Raw genomic sequence first — 19,724 nt, forward strand, 5'->3', positions numbered from 1 at the left:
CTTTCAAACACAAGAAACAAGAGAAGCATGAGAAGGTAAACGAGAAAAAGAAATCATAAGGAACTTATTAAAGTTGAACTATTTACATTCCTACATGGAAAAACAACAATTGTAACTCATGAGACTTTTCTCAGTATGACTGTTGATGGGAATGTATATGTATATATATGTACACACATATACATATATATGTTTATATAGGAGGGTGTGTGTATACATATGTGAGTGTGTGTATATATGTGTACATGTATACATAGAGTGCACAGGATGAGTTGAATAGTAAGGGATGATATCTAAAAAATAAAATTAAGAGGAGAGAGAGGAATATAATGAGAGAAAGATATATAGAGAGATAGAATAGGGTAAATTATCTCATATAAAAGAGGCAAGAGAAAACTTACAATGGAGGGGAAGAACAGGAAGGCGAAAGGGAATACAACCCTACTCTCATTGAATTTGGCTTAGGAAGGGAATGACATACACACTAAAGAGGGTATCTCTTCCTACAGGAGAGTAGGGGGAAAGGGATGTTGGAGGGGAGGGCAGCTTCGGGGGGAGGGAAGTTGGAAGCATACACTTTTGAAAAGGGACAGGGTCAAAGTAGAGAATAGAGTAAGTGGGGGGTGGGGATAGGATGGAGGGAAATATAGTTAGTTTTTCATAACACATCTACTATGGAAACGTTTTGCGTAACTACACACGTACAACCTATATTGCATTACTTGTCTTCCCAGTGGGAGTGGATGAAAAGGGGAGAAGTGAAAGAATCTGGAAATCAAAGTTTTAAAAACAAATGTTAAAAAAATTTTTATACACAACTAGGAAATAAGATATACAGGCACTGGGGTATAGGAATCTATCTTGTCCTACTAGAAAGTTAAAGGGAGGATGGGGGAGGATATAAGAGAAATCAAATTGGGGGAAGGGGTATTCAGTAGGCTCGCTATTTTGGGGTGGGGGGTAGGGGAAAGACGGGGAGAAAATTTGTAACTCAAAATCTTGTGGAAATGAAAGTTGAAAACTAAAAATAAACAAAAAAAAATAACTCCCCGATCTCTACATACAGTCCCTAAATCTCTCTCCTGAAGTTCAATCCTCCATCACTAGCTGTCTACTAAACATTTCAAAATGACAATGTCCTACAGACTTCTCAAACTCAATATGTCCTCAAGTCATTCAATTTCATTCACCGCACATATCAAATCATACCATTTTTATCTCACAACATCTCATATAGACACTATTCTCTCCATTAACACAGTCACCACCTTACTTCAGATGCTGATCACCTCTCATGTGAACAACTGTTAAGAAACTCTTAACTGGCCTCCCTGCTTCAAGTCTCTTGCCGTTCCAAACCATCTGCCAAAATGATTTTTTCTAAAGCACAGGTCTGAACATGTAACACCCATCTCCCCCTAATACACACATATTCAGTAAACTCTAATGACGCCCTATTGTCTCTAAGATCAAATATAAACTTCTCCATTTGGACTTGAAAGTTCTCCACAATCTGGCTCTATACTATATTTCTACCTTCTCAAACATTACTCCCTTCAGTACACTCTTCATTTATGATGCTCCATCTCTCATTTTTGAATTTGTATCTGCTGCCCCCATTCCTGGAATGTTCTCTCTCTTTATTTCCACCTCTTGGAATACCTGGTTTCTTTCAAGACTCAGCTCAAGTACTACCTTCTGTATTTGGCCTTTCCTGTGCCCCTAGCTGCAAAGTAGTTCCCTGCAAGGTAACATTTTTATTTTCATTTTTGTCTTTGCCTTTTCAGAGCCTGGAACACAGTAGGAATTTATTGAATACTTGATTGATAGGATAAGATAAAGATGACTGAGAAAAGAGGTAAGACAAAGATGTTCTCTAACTGCTTGTCTTCTCAACGAGGGGGCTGTAGGAAGGGAGAAAGGAAGAGAACTTGTAATTCAAAGTTTTAAAAATGAATGCTAAAATTGTTTTTACATGTAATTGGGGAAAAATAAAAATAAAATACAATGTACAGAAACAAAAAAAGACAAAGATGTTCAATTCTTATTTTGCTTCTTTTTTTTCCCCCTTCTGCAAAGGGAATATCTTTTCAGCTGAACAAAAATGGGTAACATAGGATAGATAGCAAATAAAAATTAAATAGTAAAAGAGATGAATTCAAGTCATCTAACTGGTACTGAAAATAGCAGAACATGTGATCGCTAAATGATTGTGAGTGATATTTAAAAGACTATGTAGAAAAGCAGGGGTAATGAAGTACTGGGAAGGAACAAGCATCATCCTGATTTTCTAAAAAGGAACATCTATAAACAATAGGCCAGTGAGCTTAACTTAGATTCCTGGCAAAATGGTTATTGAACAGAGAGAAAAGGAAGTGATAATCAGATGGTTTCAGCAATAAGTCATACCAAAGTACCTTATTTCCTTTTTCACGTTACTAAACTGGTAAATAAGAGGAATACTGAAGGTATCGTTCACACAGATTTTAGGATGGCATTTATAGTTAAGCTATTCTTGTAGATAAGAGGGAGAGATGTGGGCTAAATAATAAAAGAATTAGCTGACCAGAAATGGCTGACTGGAGAAAGTGGTCTTTAATAGTACAATATGGGATCGAATCCAGGCTCAGACACTTAGCACCACACCCAGAAATAACTGGCCATGTAACCTTGAGCAAGTTACTTAACCCCAATTGCTTTAAAAAAAAAAAGTCTGTTAAAAAGTAGTTTGAAGAAGATATGTGTGCATGGTAGGTAGGGGTTAGTGAACCTGCAAATACAATATGAGTCAATAGAATGATATGGCAACTTAAAAAACTAATGCAATATTAATTTTCGTTAAGAAAGTCATAACTGTCAGAATCAAAAAGGTAAAAATCTCTCTGTATTCTGCCCTGGTCAAATGATATGTGGAATAATATATTCATTATTGCAGTTGACAATTTAGGAATGGCAATGATAAGCTAGAGAACAGGGCAACTAGAATAAAGAGTCTAAGCCATATGAGGTTCTGGAAAGAAATGCAGGTATGCAGTCTGAATAAAAGAAAATGAAAGAGGGAATATGACATATGTCTTCACATCTGAAAAGTGGTCTCTGGGAGGATGGATTAGACTCAGTCTGTTTGGCCTCAAATAGAAAAACTGGGAGCAATAGGTAGAAGCTGTAAAAAGGCAAATTTAGGTTTGATGCCTTAAAAATCTTCCCAACAATTAGTTGTACAAAAGTAGAATGAATTTTTAAAATATGTTCTTGGTTTCACTTCATTTTAGGTCTTTAAAACTGAAATTCTGTGGTTCTATATTTAAGGTTTGTTCCTTTTATCTATATTTTGTGGAAGACTAGAGTCATACAGAGATACCAAGCAGGCAAGAAAGCTACTATGTGATGGATGTGTTCAAGTGACTACTACCCCTTAAAAAGACAGACAAAAAATAAAATTAACTTCTGAAGTGATGTGCTAAATTAAAACAATGAATTAATACATGTCATTCTTAAAATAACTATTTGGAACATTTTAACATAAGACCACCATGAACCTCCATACTCTACCTCTTTTAAAGACAAAAAATACAAATGAGAAAAACATCTGTAGCCAAAAAGCATACTGTACTCACTTTAATGGACATTTGCTTTAATATACAGATAAGTCATTAATATCTATTAAGTACACTAAATTTAGATCACCTTTAGATCCTGGAGCTAAAGAAGCTCTTTTGATGGCATAGGTTTTGAGGCACCTTTCAAAGGAATCATCCCAGAGAGCCACTACTCCATCCTTTCCTCCAGTTACAAAGCCCTGTAAAAATCAAAATGTATTAAGATGCATGAGTTTTGAAAGCAGGTGTAGATACCTATGTATAATTCTTATCTTCTTTATTAGATTGTATTCTCCCTGAGAGTAAGAATTGGTCTTATTCATCTTATTAACCCTGTAACCTAGCACACAGTATCCTGCACATGTGCTTAATTTCATTGAACAAATTAGTTTTATAACCGGTTTATGGATCTTAGAAATGCATAAATATGTTAAAAACAATTCTATTTTAATGGGAAAACCATGTAAGTAACACTGTAGAAATAAAAATGCCATATATGGTTATAAAGCCAACACGCCATTGTGACTAAGAGATGCTACTGCAAGGTATGTGTCAAACAGAAAGCAGTCTACCAATCCAGCAGTAGCAGGGTTCTATAATACTGAATAAGAGATAAATGACATAGAGCATGCACTTCAAAGAGCCACTATTTTCTCTCCCTACCTCCACCAACATAGAATAATAATATGCCTTCAGTAACTTAGGAGACAGTCTCTATTAGCTGCTGTGATTGACCAAGTGACAAACCTCTTTGATCTTAGCTTACTTTCTAACATGGCAAATATGCAATCTATTACCAAAACTTTTACTTGAAGCTTGGTAGAATCAACAAGAAGTTTTGTTTCACAGACACAGCCTTCAAAAACTCCACATATGATGAGGCATAAGAATAAGTTATAAGAGATAATTACCTAAATTAAACTGGTTAGGGGTCCATTTTCCTCTCATCTTTCATAAACATCTTCTACAAAAGATTTTAACTTTCTGAGAGACTCAGGGATCTTTTAGCTATGAGGGACTTATGAAAAGTAAATTCTAACAAGGGCTGGAAGTGGACTTTAATCAATACAAGAAGTCCAAGCATCATATTTTCCTCTGAGTAGGAAAGCAAGATGAAAGAATCAAATTTAAAATAACTACTTGCGAGTCTTCTTCCCAAGACACAAACAGGAAAAACATAAAAATTGACAAAATATTCTTTACACAAATAAAGCAAAGTCCAAATAACTGAAGAAATATTGATTACTCAGGGCGAGCCAATACAACAAAACAATACCACCAAATTAATTTACTTATTCAGTGTCATAAAAATCAAACTACCAAAGACTTACTTCATTACTTAGAACTAAAAACAAACAAACAAACAAAAACAAAAAAATTCATTTAGAAGAGTAAATTGTCTAGAACCTCAAGGGATAAAAGGAGACTGAGCAGTACCAGAATCAATCTGTATTGCAAAGCAGTGATCATCAAAACAAAATGGCACTACATGAAAAATTGGTTTTCAGTGGAACAGATTGGGAACAATATACAGAAACAAATGAGCATAGTAGCCTAAGTGATGATAGACAAACATCTCAGACCACATATCAAGACAAGCTCCAAATGAATTAGACATAAAGGGTGACATGCTAAACAAATTAGAAGAGTAAGGAAGAGATTTATGATCAAACAAGAAATGGGGAAAATGACAGGAGGTAAAATGAATGATTCTGATTACATACAATTAAAAAGTTTTTGTGCGAACAAAACTAATGTGACTAAAATTAGAAGAGATGCAAGTAAAAAAATTCTTTTTTAAAAATTTTGAGTTCTTGGGGTGGGTATGCAGCACAGTAAATAGAGGACCGGCCCTGAAGTCAGAAGGATATGAGTTCAAATCTGGCTTCAGACACTTAACACTTACTAGCCGTGTGACCTTGGGCAAGTCACAACCCCAATTGCCCTGCCCTCCCCCCTCCAAAAAGCAAAAAATAAATAAATAAAATTTGAGTTCTGAATTCTCTCCCTACTCTTCATCTCTCCCTGAGATAGTGGACAATTGATATAAGTTATACATGTGCAATCATGCAAAACATATTTCCATATTAGCCATGTTGCAAAAGAAAACAGGCCAAAAAAAAAAACCCATAAAAAAGTGAAAAATAGTATCCTTCAACCTGCACACAGTCTCCATCAATTCTTTCTCCAGAAGTGGATAGTATTTTTCATTGTGAGTCCTTAGGAGGATCATTGTATTGCTGAGAATAGCAAAGTCATTCAGTTGATAATTGCACTAATCACACAATATTGCTGTAACTGTGTATAATATTTGCTTGGTTCTGCTCACTTCATTCTCCATTAGTTCATGTAAGTCTTTCCAGAGTTTTCTATGTAGCAGCAAGCACCCTAGCATCCCCAGGGTAGCTGCCAACACAGGTTCTTAGATCTGCTTTTCTAAAGGAAAGCATCTCAAAATGGGTTAACAATCTTGCTTTAATCAAACATATGTCATTTACCTAGTTCAGGGGAAAAAGGTCGGCACCACAAACTTCAGAGAATACAAACAAGTTACAAGCAAAAGTTACAAGAAGACAGAGAAACAGATCAAGCAGACAGGCTTCCAGCTGTCTGACCATTACATCCATACCTAGTCACAGTTATCAGAGAGGGAATCACCAACATCTGGGTTTTCAAAGCCAGGGGGCTCAATGGCTGCCCAGAGTCTTGTCTGGTCAAATCACACAACACTTCTCAAAGTAAGCCCCAAAACAAAATCTCACATCAGGGTATATATAGCCTTCTCCTGGCTCAGAGAATGTCATAACCCTCTTAACCCACTGCCCAATCACACAGCACCAAGGTATAGACATTCCTGAAAATCAAGCCTCCTGCCACTGGCTCCAGGTGCACTTAAGCCTATCAAAGGGCCTAGGGGCAGGGAAGATCTTAAATTCCCATTCCATTAACATTCTAAAACTATCCTCCCTGTCATTTCTTATAGCATAATAATATTCTATCACAATAATTTACCATAATTTATTCAGTCATTCCCTAATTGATTGGTTTCCCCCTCAATTTCCAATTCTTTGCCACCACAAAAAGAGCTATTATAAATATTTTTGTACAAATAAGTCCTTTTCCCTCCTTTTTAAAAAATCTCTTTGGGATTCAGACCTAGCAGCAGTATTGCTGGGTCAAAGGGTATGTACAGTTTTATAGCCCTTTGGGCATAGTTCCAAAATGCTCTCTAGAAGAGTTGGATCAGTTCACAACTTCACTAACAACACTTTAGTGTCCCAATTTTCCCACATTCCCTCCAACATTTATTATTTTCATTTTCTGTCATATTAGCAAATCTGATAGGTGTGAGGTACCTGAGAGTTGTTTTAATTTGCATTTCTCTAATCAAACTGATTTAGAACATTTCTTTCATGTGACTACAGATAGTTTTTCTTTATCTGAAAACTGCCTATTCATATCCTTTGATCATTTATCAACTGGGGAATTGTATTCTTATAAATTTGACTCAGTTCTCTATAAATTTGAAAAATGAGATCTTTATTTTTACACTTGCTGTAAAAATTATTTCCCAGCTTTTTTCTTGCCTTCTAATCTTGGTTGCATTGGTTTTGTTTATGCAAAATATTTTAAATTTAATATAATAAAAATTACTCATTTTACATCTTATAATTCTATCTCATATTTGGTCATAAATTCCTCCCTTATCCACAGACTTCATAGGTAAACTTGCATGCTCCCCTAATTTGCCCACAGTATCAATTTTATATTTAAATCATGTACCCATTTTGACCATATTTTAATATATTGTATGAGATATTGGTCTATAAGTACTTTCTTCCAAACTGTTTTCCAGTTTTTCCAGCAGTTTTTTCAAATACTGAATTCTTGTCCCAAAAGTTTGGACATGACAGCTTACCAAACACTATATTACTACAGGCATTTACTAATCTCATTGCTAGTATTTTATTAAAAATTTTTGCATCAATATTCATTAGGTAAATTGATCTATAGTTTTTTTCCTGTTTTGTCTCTTCCTGGTTTAGGTATCAGCACCATATCTGTGCTGTAAAAGAAATCTGATAGGATTCCTTCTTTGCCTATTTTTTCAGATACTTTATGTAGTTCTGGAATTAATTGTTCCTTAAATCTATGGCAAATTAACTTCTGAATCTATCTGGCCCTTGGATAGTTTGATCACTTTTTTTTCCTTATAAATCAACTGGGGTTAAGTAACTTGCCCAAGGTTACACAGCCAGTTATTTTTTGTGTGGGTATTAAGTATCTGAGGCTGGAACCGATCCCAGGTCCTCCTGACTCTGGGGCCGGCTCTCTTGCTCACTGCGCCACCTAGCTGCCCCATCACTTTCTTTTTCTAAAGTGGTATTATTTAAGTAGTCTATTTCCTTCTGCTAATCTAGGCAATTTATATTTTTATAAACATTCATCCATTTTGCTTAGACTGGCATATTTAGTGGCATGTAATTAGGCAAAATAGTTCCTAATAAATTGTTTTAATTTACTCTTCGTCCTACCCTTTTCATTTTTGATACTGATAACAATATATATTAATAATTTGATTTTGTTCCTTTTAAAATGAAATTAACCAAAATAAAGAGTGAAATGCTATTTTATTGATTTTTCCCCATAAAACCAGCTCCTAATTTTATTAGTTTAATAGTTTTCTTACTTTCAATTTTATTCATCCCTCATTTGATTTTCAGGATTTCCAATTTGGTATTTAACTGGGAACTTTTAATTTGTTCTTTTTTCTGTTGTTTTTTTTTTTTAGTTGCATGACCAATTCATTGATCTCCTCTTTCTCTATTTTATCGATGTAAGCATCTAGAGATATACTTTTTCTCCAAAGTACTGCTTTGGCTGCATCCTATAAATTCTGATATGCTGTTTCACTGTTGCCATTCTCTTTGATGAAATTATTGTTTCTATGATTTGCTCTTTGACCCACTCATCCTTTAGGATTAGATTATTTAGTTTCCAATTAATTTTTAATCTTTCTCTGGGCAAGTAATTTAACATTGATTCCCCCCCTGCCTCAAAAAAAAAATACTGTTTCATTCTAGTTTTTAAATATGCTCTGCTGTTTCCATTTTATGGGTGAATGCATCCCATGTGCATTCATAGTTATGATTACTGTGTATTTCCCTCCATCCTATTTTCCCCATTCATCCTTGTCTTTCCTTTTACCCTGCCTCTCCTCACCAGTGTTGTGCTTCTGAACAATGCCTCCCACAATCTGCCCTCCCTTCTATCAGTCCCTCCGTCTATGTCCCTCCCCCTCCCATTTTCCCATAAATAATAGATTTCCATACCACACTGAGTGTTTTTTATTTCTTCTTTGAGCCATTTATGATGAAAGTAAGGCTGAAGTATTGACCCTCCCACCCCATCTTCCCCTCTACTGTAATAGCTGTTTTGTACTTCTTTTGTGAGAGATAATTGACCCCATTCTACCTTTCCCTTCCCCCTTATGCCAATGTATTCCTCTTTCTCACCCATTTTGGGTTTTTCAAAGTCACCTCACATACGTGCCCTCCATCTATATAAACTGCTTCTAACTGCCCTAATAGTGATAAGGTTCTTAAGAGTTACAAGTATTGGGGCAGCCAGGTGGCTCAGCGAGTAAGAGCACCAGTTCCAGTGTCGGGATGACCTGGATCAAATCCGGGCTCAGATACTCAGCACCACACCTAGAAATAACTGGCCATGTAACCTTGAGCAAGTTACTTAACCCCGATTGCTTTAAAAAAAAAAAGAGTTACAAGTATTATCTTCCTGTGTAGAAATGTATACAAACAGTTTAATCTTACTTAATCTATGTTTTCTTTTTCCTACTTAGTTTTTTAGACTTCTCTTGAATCTTAAATTTAAAAATCAAAATTTCTATTCAGTTCTGGTCTTTTCTTCAGGAATTAGGTCTCTTCTGCAAAGAGATAAAAGGAAAAAAATATCCAATATGTAGAAATATATTTATTAACAGCTTTTTGTGGTAGCAATGAATAGGAAGCTGAGCAGGTGCCCATCAAATTGAGGTCAAATTGTGAGATATGAATGTGATGGAATACTATTGAGTAATAAGAAATGATGAATAAGATGGTATCAGAGAAACCTGGGAAAACTTGTAAAGTGAAATAAGGAGAAAAATTTATATAATAATGACATCACTGCGAAGACAAACAACTTAGAGGGACTTTAGAACTCTAATAAATGTAATGGCCAACCATGATTCCAGAGAAATCATGATGAAACACAATATCCACCTCCTGATAGAGAAGTGATGGCCTTAGAGTAAAGACTGCAACTTTTTTGTTGTTAAAAAGGCAGAACCAAAGGAGAATTTGTTTTGCTTAGCTAGACATTTTTATATAGTGTTTTTATTTCTCTTTCTTAAAAAGTGTTTGTGTGGAGGAATGAGAGAAAAGTTATATTTTTGCTGACTGAAAAACTTTTAAATTAATTTTTTAGAAAAGCATCAGAAGAGAAATTTAAACAAAAAGAAAACCAAAAAAAACTACAAGCTATCCTATATATTTTAATTACTTAATTGCTTTCCCAATTCAATCCCACTTTGATACCCGAATCATTTTCAAGAGCAGCCATTACAGAGTTGGTTTTCAGATAGCACTATTTTGTGATGTAATTTATCAGATCTCCATAATCTCAATAACACTAAGAAAGCAACCTTATAAGAAAACATCTGCTTGAAAATTTTCTGTAGTAACAAAAAATTTTTAAGTCTAAATAAAAGTGAACCTAGAAGAGTTACAATTTGTAACCCCCCCCCTCCCACGAGCATATGAATTACACACAATCACACGGAAGAATATGAGTTGGAAAAAAGACTCAGATGTCACCCAGTCAAATTTGCACTGAACAAAGAATCCTTTTAAAACATTTCTGACAAGTAGTTATCTGTCTTCCACTTGATGATGTGAACATGACAAGAAGATGCCTTCCCAAGGCAGTCTACTGTACTATACCCCTCAATAGCTCTTACTGTCAACAATCTGTTTCCTGCTTTAAATTCAAATATGTCTCTCTCTAACCTCTGCCCATTGTTCCAAGCTCTGCTTTCTGGAGTCAAACAGAATAAGTCTTTCTTCCCATGACAGCCACTAAAACACTCAGGCAAAAATTGCACTTTCCCCATTTAAGACAAACATATTCAGTACCTTCAAGTGATACTTACTCATCATGATCTCAATACCCCTCACCCTAGTTACCTCTGCCCTGGATGCTTTGTAGGTCCTCAATGTTGTCAGTGATATTTTATGTGTGTATGGATATATATTTATATTTCTGTATATATCTATAGATATACTCATATATATGTGTATATATAGGAAGTTAGAAGGAAAACCCATAAAGAGACGGATATCTAGTGGAGTGTGCATAGCATCCATCCTTGGCTCTGTGCTATTTTAAACTTTTAACCATCACTTCAAGGCATAAATAACATCCATATCAAATGTGCAGATGATTAAAAGCTGAGAGGGGCATTTAAGATTCTGGAAAAGAGAGTCATAATCCAAAAAGAATTTGACAAGATAGAATGATAGTCTGAATGTGATAAGATTAAAGGTAAAATTTAATAGAGATAACTGGTTATACTTGGGTTTAAAAATCATATTCACAAGCATAATAAGGGTAGGCACTGCTATACAGAAGTTTAAAAAAAATAAAAGAGTTTTGTGCACGAGAAGCTAAGCATTTTTATCAACAATATAATTTTGTGTCCAAGAACTATAACTTTATATTGAGAGGCTAGTGTGTAGAAAGAACACAGATTTTCTTGGGTCTGGTCAGACCATAGCTATTTAATATTGTTTTCAGCTATTTGAAGTGTTTAATTCTGAGAGCTGCATTTAAAGAAAATGCTGTTAAGTGGAGGAATATCCAGATAAAGACGCTCAAGATGGCAAAGACTATAAGGAATATATCACTTGAAAGAAGGAACTAATGATGACTAGGCCTGAATAAGAGAAGTCCTGGGATGTACTAAGCCATAGTAGTTTTCCAAATACTCAGAGGACCATCATATGGAAGATGAACCAGATCTGTTTTACTTGATAACAGAATATAGGACTGGGAGCACTAAAAGCTACAGAGTGACACAGAATTTGGTTCAAAAGAAGGAGAAACAAGCTTCCACCCCCAAACTACAGGCATTCAAAGGTGGTATAAGCAATTTCAAGAAGTAAGCTCGGCTCTCTCAGCAGAAGCCCCCAAGAAAATACTAAATCACTACCTATTAAGACCCTTATAAAATGGATTCCTGATCGCAGACGTGTTATCTCTGAGGTCCTCTCCAATTCTGAGACTTTGTAATTTGGTCAAGTGGAAAGTTCTCTTTCTAGAAGTTCAATAGTGAGGAAGATAAGGAATGGAGGAGAAAATATGGAGGAGAAAATTATTATATAAATAGAATTAGGGGGGCGGCCAGGTAGCACAGCGAGTAAGAGCACCGGCCCCAGAGCTGGGATGACCTGGGATCGAATCCAGGCTCAGACACTTAGCACCCACCCAGAAACACCTGGCCGTGTAACCTTGAACAAGTTACTTAACCCCAATTACTTTAAAATAAACAAACAAACAAACAAATGAATGAATGAATGAATAAGTAGAATTAGGGTTACTGAAAACAGTTTAGTATATAATAATGTAGGCATTTATAATAGTATTTTAAATATATATGCATGTATATAGTATATGTGTGAATACATATGTATGTTTTATATATATATATATATATATATATATATATATGTACATATTCTATGCTTTTTCCCTGGCTGCCATAGGTAATAATGATATCTCCTTTAAATGAAGTTCTTTCAATGAGAATGAGCATTTGAGTGTCAATACTACTCTATGACATGAGAAAATCCTTTTCTATAATAACTTCATTTATTGTACAAAAAATTGTGAAGAACTGAGAGAAGTAAGGCAGGCCAACATGCCAAGAAATAATCCATCTACTTCCTGTCGACTCTCTAGTTCCCAGAGTGGTTACTAGTACTGGGTGGCAATGTCAGTGCAAAGGAGCTGCTCCTTTATTTACAGAATCACTCATCATACATTAATTAATGAGAAGATAGAAGTGTATATCCTTCTAAATGACAATTTACTTACCTTTTCCAGAGCATGCATACTGAATACTGGTCCATCATGTGCTTTGACAGTTTTTATGAGAAAAATGTCTTTCCAGATACACACATCTCCTGTTGAAGTTCCAGAGAATGCCATTTCTTCAGTCCAGCCATACACTGCACACATCATTGTGTCACTTCTCCCCAAGGAGCCAATGTAGCCTTTTCTCCCAATCAATCCTCCCCCTATTTTAGAATGAAAAATCTTATTATTAAAGTATTACTTTTAAAATTTATAAAATTAGAAACCACTGTAATTTCATTCTTTATACAAAAAAAAACACTAGGCAGCATTAAAAATCAATTTATGATAACTAACATTTTTATGTCACTTAATATTCACAAAGTGCTATATCTCTATAAAGTACTATTACAGTATTATAACTATTTAACAGAGGAAGAAAATGACACTTAGAGCAATGAAGTAACTTGTCCACTGTCACACAAACTTTAGGTACACAAGCAGGGATAAAAAAGTTTCTACAGTAAAAAATCCAAATCCAAATCTAGTTTTTACCAACAAAATAATTGAAATCAACATCATTGTTAAATCACCTTTTAGGATTAGTCTAATCCTATTCAGGTATTTATAGTGATACTTTTAGTCTGTATGTAAGAACTGGAATGGGGGCCAATGACTGTTTTCCAACATTATCATATTAATAACATGAATAAAAACCACTACAACCCATAGGTAATTTTATCTGCCCTTTTAAAACTTGGGATTACAAATAACATATTGGCATTAAAGAGCAATGCTTCTGAAAGAAATGCTAACAATGATATATTAAGGGGAAAATCAATAGCACCTTTTGAAAGAATCAAAGTAATCGATGTACTTCTAAAGTTGTTTACCTATAAATATAAACTCACTAAAGTCTAAAAGTTCATCATTTCATGAAAAATAGCTATTCAAGTAAAAATATCACAGATATAACTAAAAAAAGTGGCCTAATTTTATAATGAACATATTTTATTTCGCCAATACCTAAACTTTCTTGAAAAAAAATTTTAAGCACAAAAAAATCCCACCAAATGATGTTTCCTTCCTAGGTAAAACAAAAAATTGAAATAGAAAGGCAGCTCTATCTTGGCACTGCAAAGAAGAGCAAGATGCTGGAGGGAGATGTCTTCTGGGTTCAGACAGAAATGATCCCTACATTCCACTTCTTCAACCTTGAAAAGTTTGCTTTTAGGATGAGATTGGTAGGTCTAACGTTAAGTGACAAGTTAGCATCCTAAAAAAAGGATTGCTAAAATCACAGTGAGAACATGCTGGTCCTGGCTGAACTGCAGAAATAAGAGAGAGACAGCAGCTTCCTTTGCCAATCAGCAGAGCTGAAGACCCAGAGAGAAGAAAATGTAAAGGGAAGCAATGCCAGTTATCCTTAATGCCAGATTCTAGACCAGGGATATGTAGGTTACACTCTACACTAGAAGTATAGGGATGGATGTTGGATCACTAAAACCCCCTCAGACCTCACAACCAAGGTGATGTTTTTTTCTATTTTGCCTTTTCCCTTTCCCCAAGGAAGTATCTGTCTGTGTCCCAAAACTTATCTGTTCTTAAAAGTTTGTTTACCTTTCTGTTTTTACTTTGTCTTTTAAGCCTGAAACTACAATAAATGTGTTTTTGCATTGCTAAACCATATAAATCCTTGTTCCAATGAAGCTGAGAGAGGATATTAGAATGCAAGAGAAAAGATAGACAAATTTGCAAATGAATTATTTAGCCAGAGTATTTCTTTGGCTAACAGTTTCGAGTTGAAAGAAATAGAATGATTCATTCATTTTTTTTTTTTTACAACTTCCCAGAGCAAAAAGAAAACCCTTATATCTAGATATCCCTAAGAAATTGATTTTGAGGTGGGGAATGGATATGCTTTGACTAGCTAGACTGGTATTCAGTATAGTATCTTCACTACTTTTTTTCGCATCTTCTACTCCTCCCACCTTGAAAATAACCCATCTATTGTGGAAGAACTAAGGAAAGAACTGGAAAGTGATGCCTGAGAGGACAGGTCAAGGGACTGGGTAAGAGGAGAAAACAGGTAAACAAAAGGGTGGGGACAAATAAGAGTAACAATCCTGCTCACTAGCACAGCAGAGCAACCCACCACTGTGAGAGAAACCTCTCTTACAGCTTCTAAGATATCTCTGTAAGTAAAATTTCCTCAGTGGGTAAGAATAAATGGTCCACCAAGGGAAAAAAAAAACACCTACCATAACTATCTGTATGTCAAAATTTAAAGTAAGGATTTGAATTCTTGAACCATTTCCAGGAAACTGATAATTCCTCTAAAACTACAAGAGAAAGCTGAATTATATATTCTCTCATGTGACCCTCACAACAATTCTATAAGATGACTGATATCATCAGAGGAGGACAACAAGGTCTCAAGAGGTCCTGCCTAGGATCAAACAGCTATTAAGTAACTGGAAAGAGAAATGAATTTGGAACTCTGTTTCTGAGTATTTATATACCTTCAGTCAAGTCATGTAATCTCTTTGGACCTCAGTTTCCTCATATCTAAAATGAGAAAAATTGGACTAGATAACTTCAAAGGCTCTCTGAATTCATGATCTTATAAATCCTATTTGTTCATTAACTGTCAAATACTCATAGAATTATCTTCTGATAAAATCATTATTTGGCTGTTGTAAAATAAGGAAAGTCAAATATATGATGACTTAAACATACTTATACTGAACTAAACTATTCTGGTTTTCATGTTCTTGGGATTAGGCAGAGCTCATTACACAATAATCAAACTTTTAATACCTTTGATTACTACGCATTTAAATATCTAGGTTGCTCCATTTTAAATTCTCTATCTCAGAAGATATGGAAAGATATAAAGAAAGGGGGAAAAGAGCTATTTTAGGAAAATACAGGTGGATAAATGGAAATAGTATACAGTTTATGTGAATGCTGCTATTCTAAAAAATTTGATAGCTGAAACCATGAATGGATGAAATTTCCAAAGATGAAAAATATACAAACAGAAGACCAGTGACATAACAATTGAATCCAATGCTTTTTCTTAGTCTTGATACTCCCTGACTTCCCCTTCAAGCATATAACCCTGTTGACCATGACCTTAGCTAGGTGGTACTGTGAACAGGAGACACAAGTGTGGAGTCTAGAGGATCTGAATTCAAATCCTGCCTCAGACACATGCTAGCTGTTTAACCTGAGGCAAATCATGACTATTCACCACTTCCCTCATCTGTAAAATAAGAAGGTTGACTGAATGGCCCTTAAAAACTGTTCCAGCTCTAAATTTCTGATCCTTCATCTGAGTCCTCCAAATGTAGATATAATACAAATATAATATAAATATAAATTCTTTATCTGGGTGATGAGTAAAGAAGAGAAATCACAAAGAGATCAGAGGTAAAAGGAGAAGAAAGACAGTATAGTATTACAGAAACCAAGGCAAGAGAACATCTCAAAAAGGTCACAGGATCAAAGATTTAGATCTGGAAGAGATTTTAAAAGCCATGAATAAAACTCCTCCTTTTACAGATAAGAAAAACTGAAGTAATAAAGACCATAAGTGACTCATTGAGGGTCACACAGTTAGTAAGAATCTGATGCCAGGGGCGGCCAGGTAGCACAGTGAGTAAGAGCACCGGCTCCAGTGTTGAGAAGACCTGGAGATCGAATCCCAGGCTCAGACACTTAGCACTTACCCAGAAACACCTGGCCTTGTAACCTTGAGCAAGTTACTTAACCCCAATTGCTTAGGGGCGGCCAGGTGGCTCGGCGAGTAAGAGCACTGGCTCCAGTGTCGGGATGACCTGGATCAAATCCGGGCTCAGATACTCAGCACCACACCCAGAAATAACTGGCCGTGTAACCTTGAGCAAGTTACTTAACCCCTATTGCTTTTAAAAAAAAAAAGAATCTGATGCTAGATCTGAACTCAGGTCTTACTCCAGGCCTAGCACTCTGTCTAATGTGCCATCAGCTACTTGTAACGTACAAAGATGACTGCATATGTAACTATTATTGTCTATTATGTACAATTTGTGTAAGTATATATTAAATAAAAAACAATAGCACGACCATTGCCCTTCTTGTCAGTTTCCCCAACTGAACTTTATTTTTGCTCCTTTGTCAATTTTTAAAAGTTTCATGGATTTTTTTCTTTTTTTGGAGGGATGCATCACTATACACCCATTACTCCATCCTCAAATAAGAGCCCTACCTCGTAGCAAGCAGAGTCAAACAAAATAAATTTATAGAATGGTTATGTCTTTAAATTTTCAACTCATTCTGTACCTAATGCATAATACTTCTTTGCCAAGAAGTGGGAAATATATGTCATAATTGGTCTTCTGGAATTCTGATAAGTTATTCCATTGATCAGAGTTCTTAAGTCTTTCATAATAGTTTTCCTTTAAATTACTATAGTCATTGTACAAACTGTTTTCCTGGTTCAGCCCTCTTCATCATGTACTAGTTCCCATGTCTTCCTAGGTTTCTCTGAATCTGACCCTTTCATAATTTCTTCTGGCACAATTTAAAAATCATCTCTATACCTTACTTGGTCAACTACCATCAAGTTATGAAAGCTCTCCTTCCCTTCTCTATTTTATTTATAGTGGGGACCTTTATATCTCCATCATGTGTTAATTTAGAACTTATTGTAAATAGTATATGTAGTGTGTTATTGGTCTGAAACAAATTTTTTTCCATCCTATTCAATTCAAATACCATAATTTAAGTATTCCTTAACTTATGGGTATCAATTTCTACTTCTCTGCACAAAGAACTTGTGATAATTTCTATTATTTGGTCAAGAATTATTCCCCAATCTATAATTTTAAAATGAATCTTCTTCCCTTCTCCTTTAATTCATTTATGATATTATCTTTGCTATCTAGGTCATTTACCTACTTGGAGCTTACTGTGGTATGTTATTGCTTAGAAACTAATTTCTTCCGTTCTATTTCATGCATGCAGCAGAATTTGTTCAGTCATTCTCCAACTGATGGGTACTCATTTTGTTTCTAGTTCTTTGCTACAACAAAAAGTACCACTATAATTTTGTACAGATGGTTCCTTTTTATCTTTTGATCTCTTTGGGATTTATGACTAGTAATGGAATTGCTAGATCAAAAGGTATGCAGAGTTTAGTGATGTGGGTAGATTTCCAAACTGCTGTCCAAAATAGTTTGACTAATTCACGTGTCTACCAACAGTGATTTACTGTAGCTGTCTTCCTATAATCCCTCCAAGAACTGTCATTTCCCTTTTTTGTCATCTTTGCCAATCTGATAGGTGAAAGGTAGAGCCTCAAAGTTGTTACAATTTGCATCTTATTATTGGTTATTTGGATAATTTTTTCATATGGTTGTCTTCTATCTATATATCTAGTCCGAGTATCTCCCTTGATCTTCAGTGCCATGTCACCAATCATCTATTGGACATTTCCAAATGGATGTCCTAGAGACATTTTAAACTTGATATTTATAAAACTAAAGTTACTACCCTTCCTCACTAAACCTCCCATCTTTTAAACCTTTCTAGTTCTTGTCAGTGTTTGTAATCTTGCCATTATTCTAGCACCTGAAAGATAGAGTTGCCAAATTTTCTTGTTTTTATCTCCATCTCTCTTACATCTGAATCTTTTCTCTCCATTCACGTAGTTACTACCTGGATGCAAGTTCTCATCATTTTTCTTCCAGATTATTGTGACAGTTTCCACTAAGTGATCTCTCTGCCTCAATTCTCTCACCATTCTAGTCCATATACATTGCTGCCAAAGTCTTTCTTAAGCACAAATATTATTTCCTTAATCAACTGACTGGCTGCCTATTGTCCTTAGGATAAAATCTGAACTCCTCTGTTAAAATATGAAAGGCCTATATACGCTGACTCTAATCTATCTTCCTAGACTCCCTGGACATTATTTTTCTTCCTGCATTCTACAACACAACCCAAATGGCCATCTCTCTGCTCCTCACATGATGCTACATATTCCATCTCAGTTCCTTTGCACTGGCTTGGAATACATTCCCTCCTCACTTGTCTCATACAGCCTTTCTCTTCATTTAAGATGCAGTACTTCAAGTACCACCTTTTGCATGAATCAATGCCAGTATCAATGCCCTGCTTCCCAAATGACTTTATATTTAACTACCTGATACACATTTGTATGTATTAATTTTAAATTGATGCTATATTTTAATAAATACTTATCTCCTCCATTAGAAGGTAAGCTCCTTGTGAGAAGAGACTGTTATATTTTTGTAATTCATATGCCAATGCCTAGCACAGTGTCTAGCACATGGTAGCCACTAAATACTTAGTGATCAACTGTTCTCTTCTTTTAAAGACTGGCTCTTCATATCCTTTATCATTTACTTACAGAAGTCCGTTTCTTCAGAACTTTATCCTTTATCTATTAGGGAATGGTTCTTGTTCTTATATATTTAAACTACACACACACACACATATGTATGTTTTGTGTTTATATATGCATACATCTATTTCTTCATTGTCAGATCTTTATTATACAAATTTACTGAAAAGATTTTTCCAGTTGTTTTATATCTATTTCTAATAGTAATGATTTTGTTTCTGCAAAAAAGATTCAACTATATGACATAATCAAAGCTGTCAATTAATCTGTGATAATATTGACAATATCCCTTGTTTGACCAAGAACTTTTTCTTTTCTTTTCTTTTTTAAAGCAATCGGGGTTAAGTAACTTGCTCAAGGTTACACAGCCAGTTATTTTTGTGTGGGTGCCAAGTATCTGAGGCCAGAACTGATCCCAGGTCTCCTGACTTTGGGGCCGGCACTCTTACTCACTGTACCACCTGGCTGCCGCTGACTAAGAACGTTTTCAATCTATCTATCTATGAAAAGGATGGGTAACCCATCCTTTAATTTTGGTTTTAGAGAAAATACTTTTTACATTTTAAAAAGATCCCTTTATG

At 35.1% G+C, this 19,724-nt stretch overlaps 1 protein-coding gene across 4 annotated transcripts in view; it reads right to left on the minus strand.

Annotated features, from left to right (window-relative positions):
- Window positions 1-19,724, minus strand: part of EML5 (EMAP like 5) — a 190,976-nt gene that overhangs the window by 75,318 nt on the left and 95,934 nt on the right. For all 4 annotated transcript variants that reach the window (XM_069092388.1, XM_069092391.1, XM_069092390.1 and 1 more), the window contains 2 exons: window positions 12,753-12,955; window positions 3,688-3,799 (listed from right to left, as the gene is read on the minus strand). In XM_069092388.1, coding sequence (XP_068948489.1) covers window positions 3,688-3,799; window positions 12,753-12,955 — 315 coding nt within the window. The remainder of the gene's footprint in view (window positions 1-3,687; window positions 3,800-12,752; window positions 12,956-19,724) is intronic.

This window comes from Petaurus breviceps, unplaced genomic scaffold (genome assembly GCF_028583685.1).
Source record: "Petaurus breviceps papuanus isolate PSGF00001 unplaced genomic scaffold, PetGlider_PUasm1.0 189, whole genome shotgun sequence".
Taxonomy (NCBI): Eukaryota; Metazoa; Chordata; class Mammalia; order Diprotodontia; family Petauridae; genus Petaurus; species Petaurus breviceps.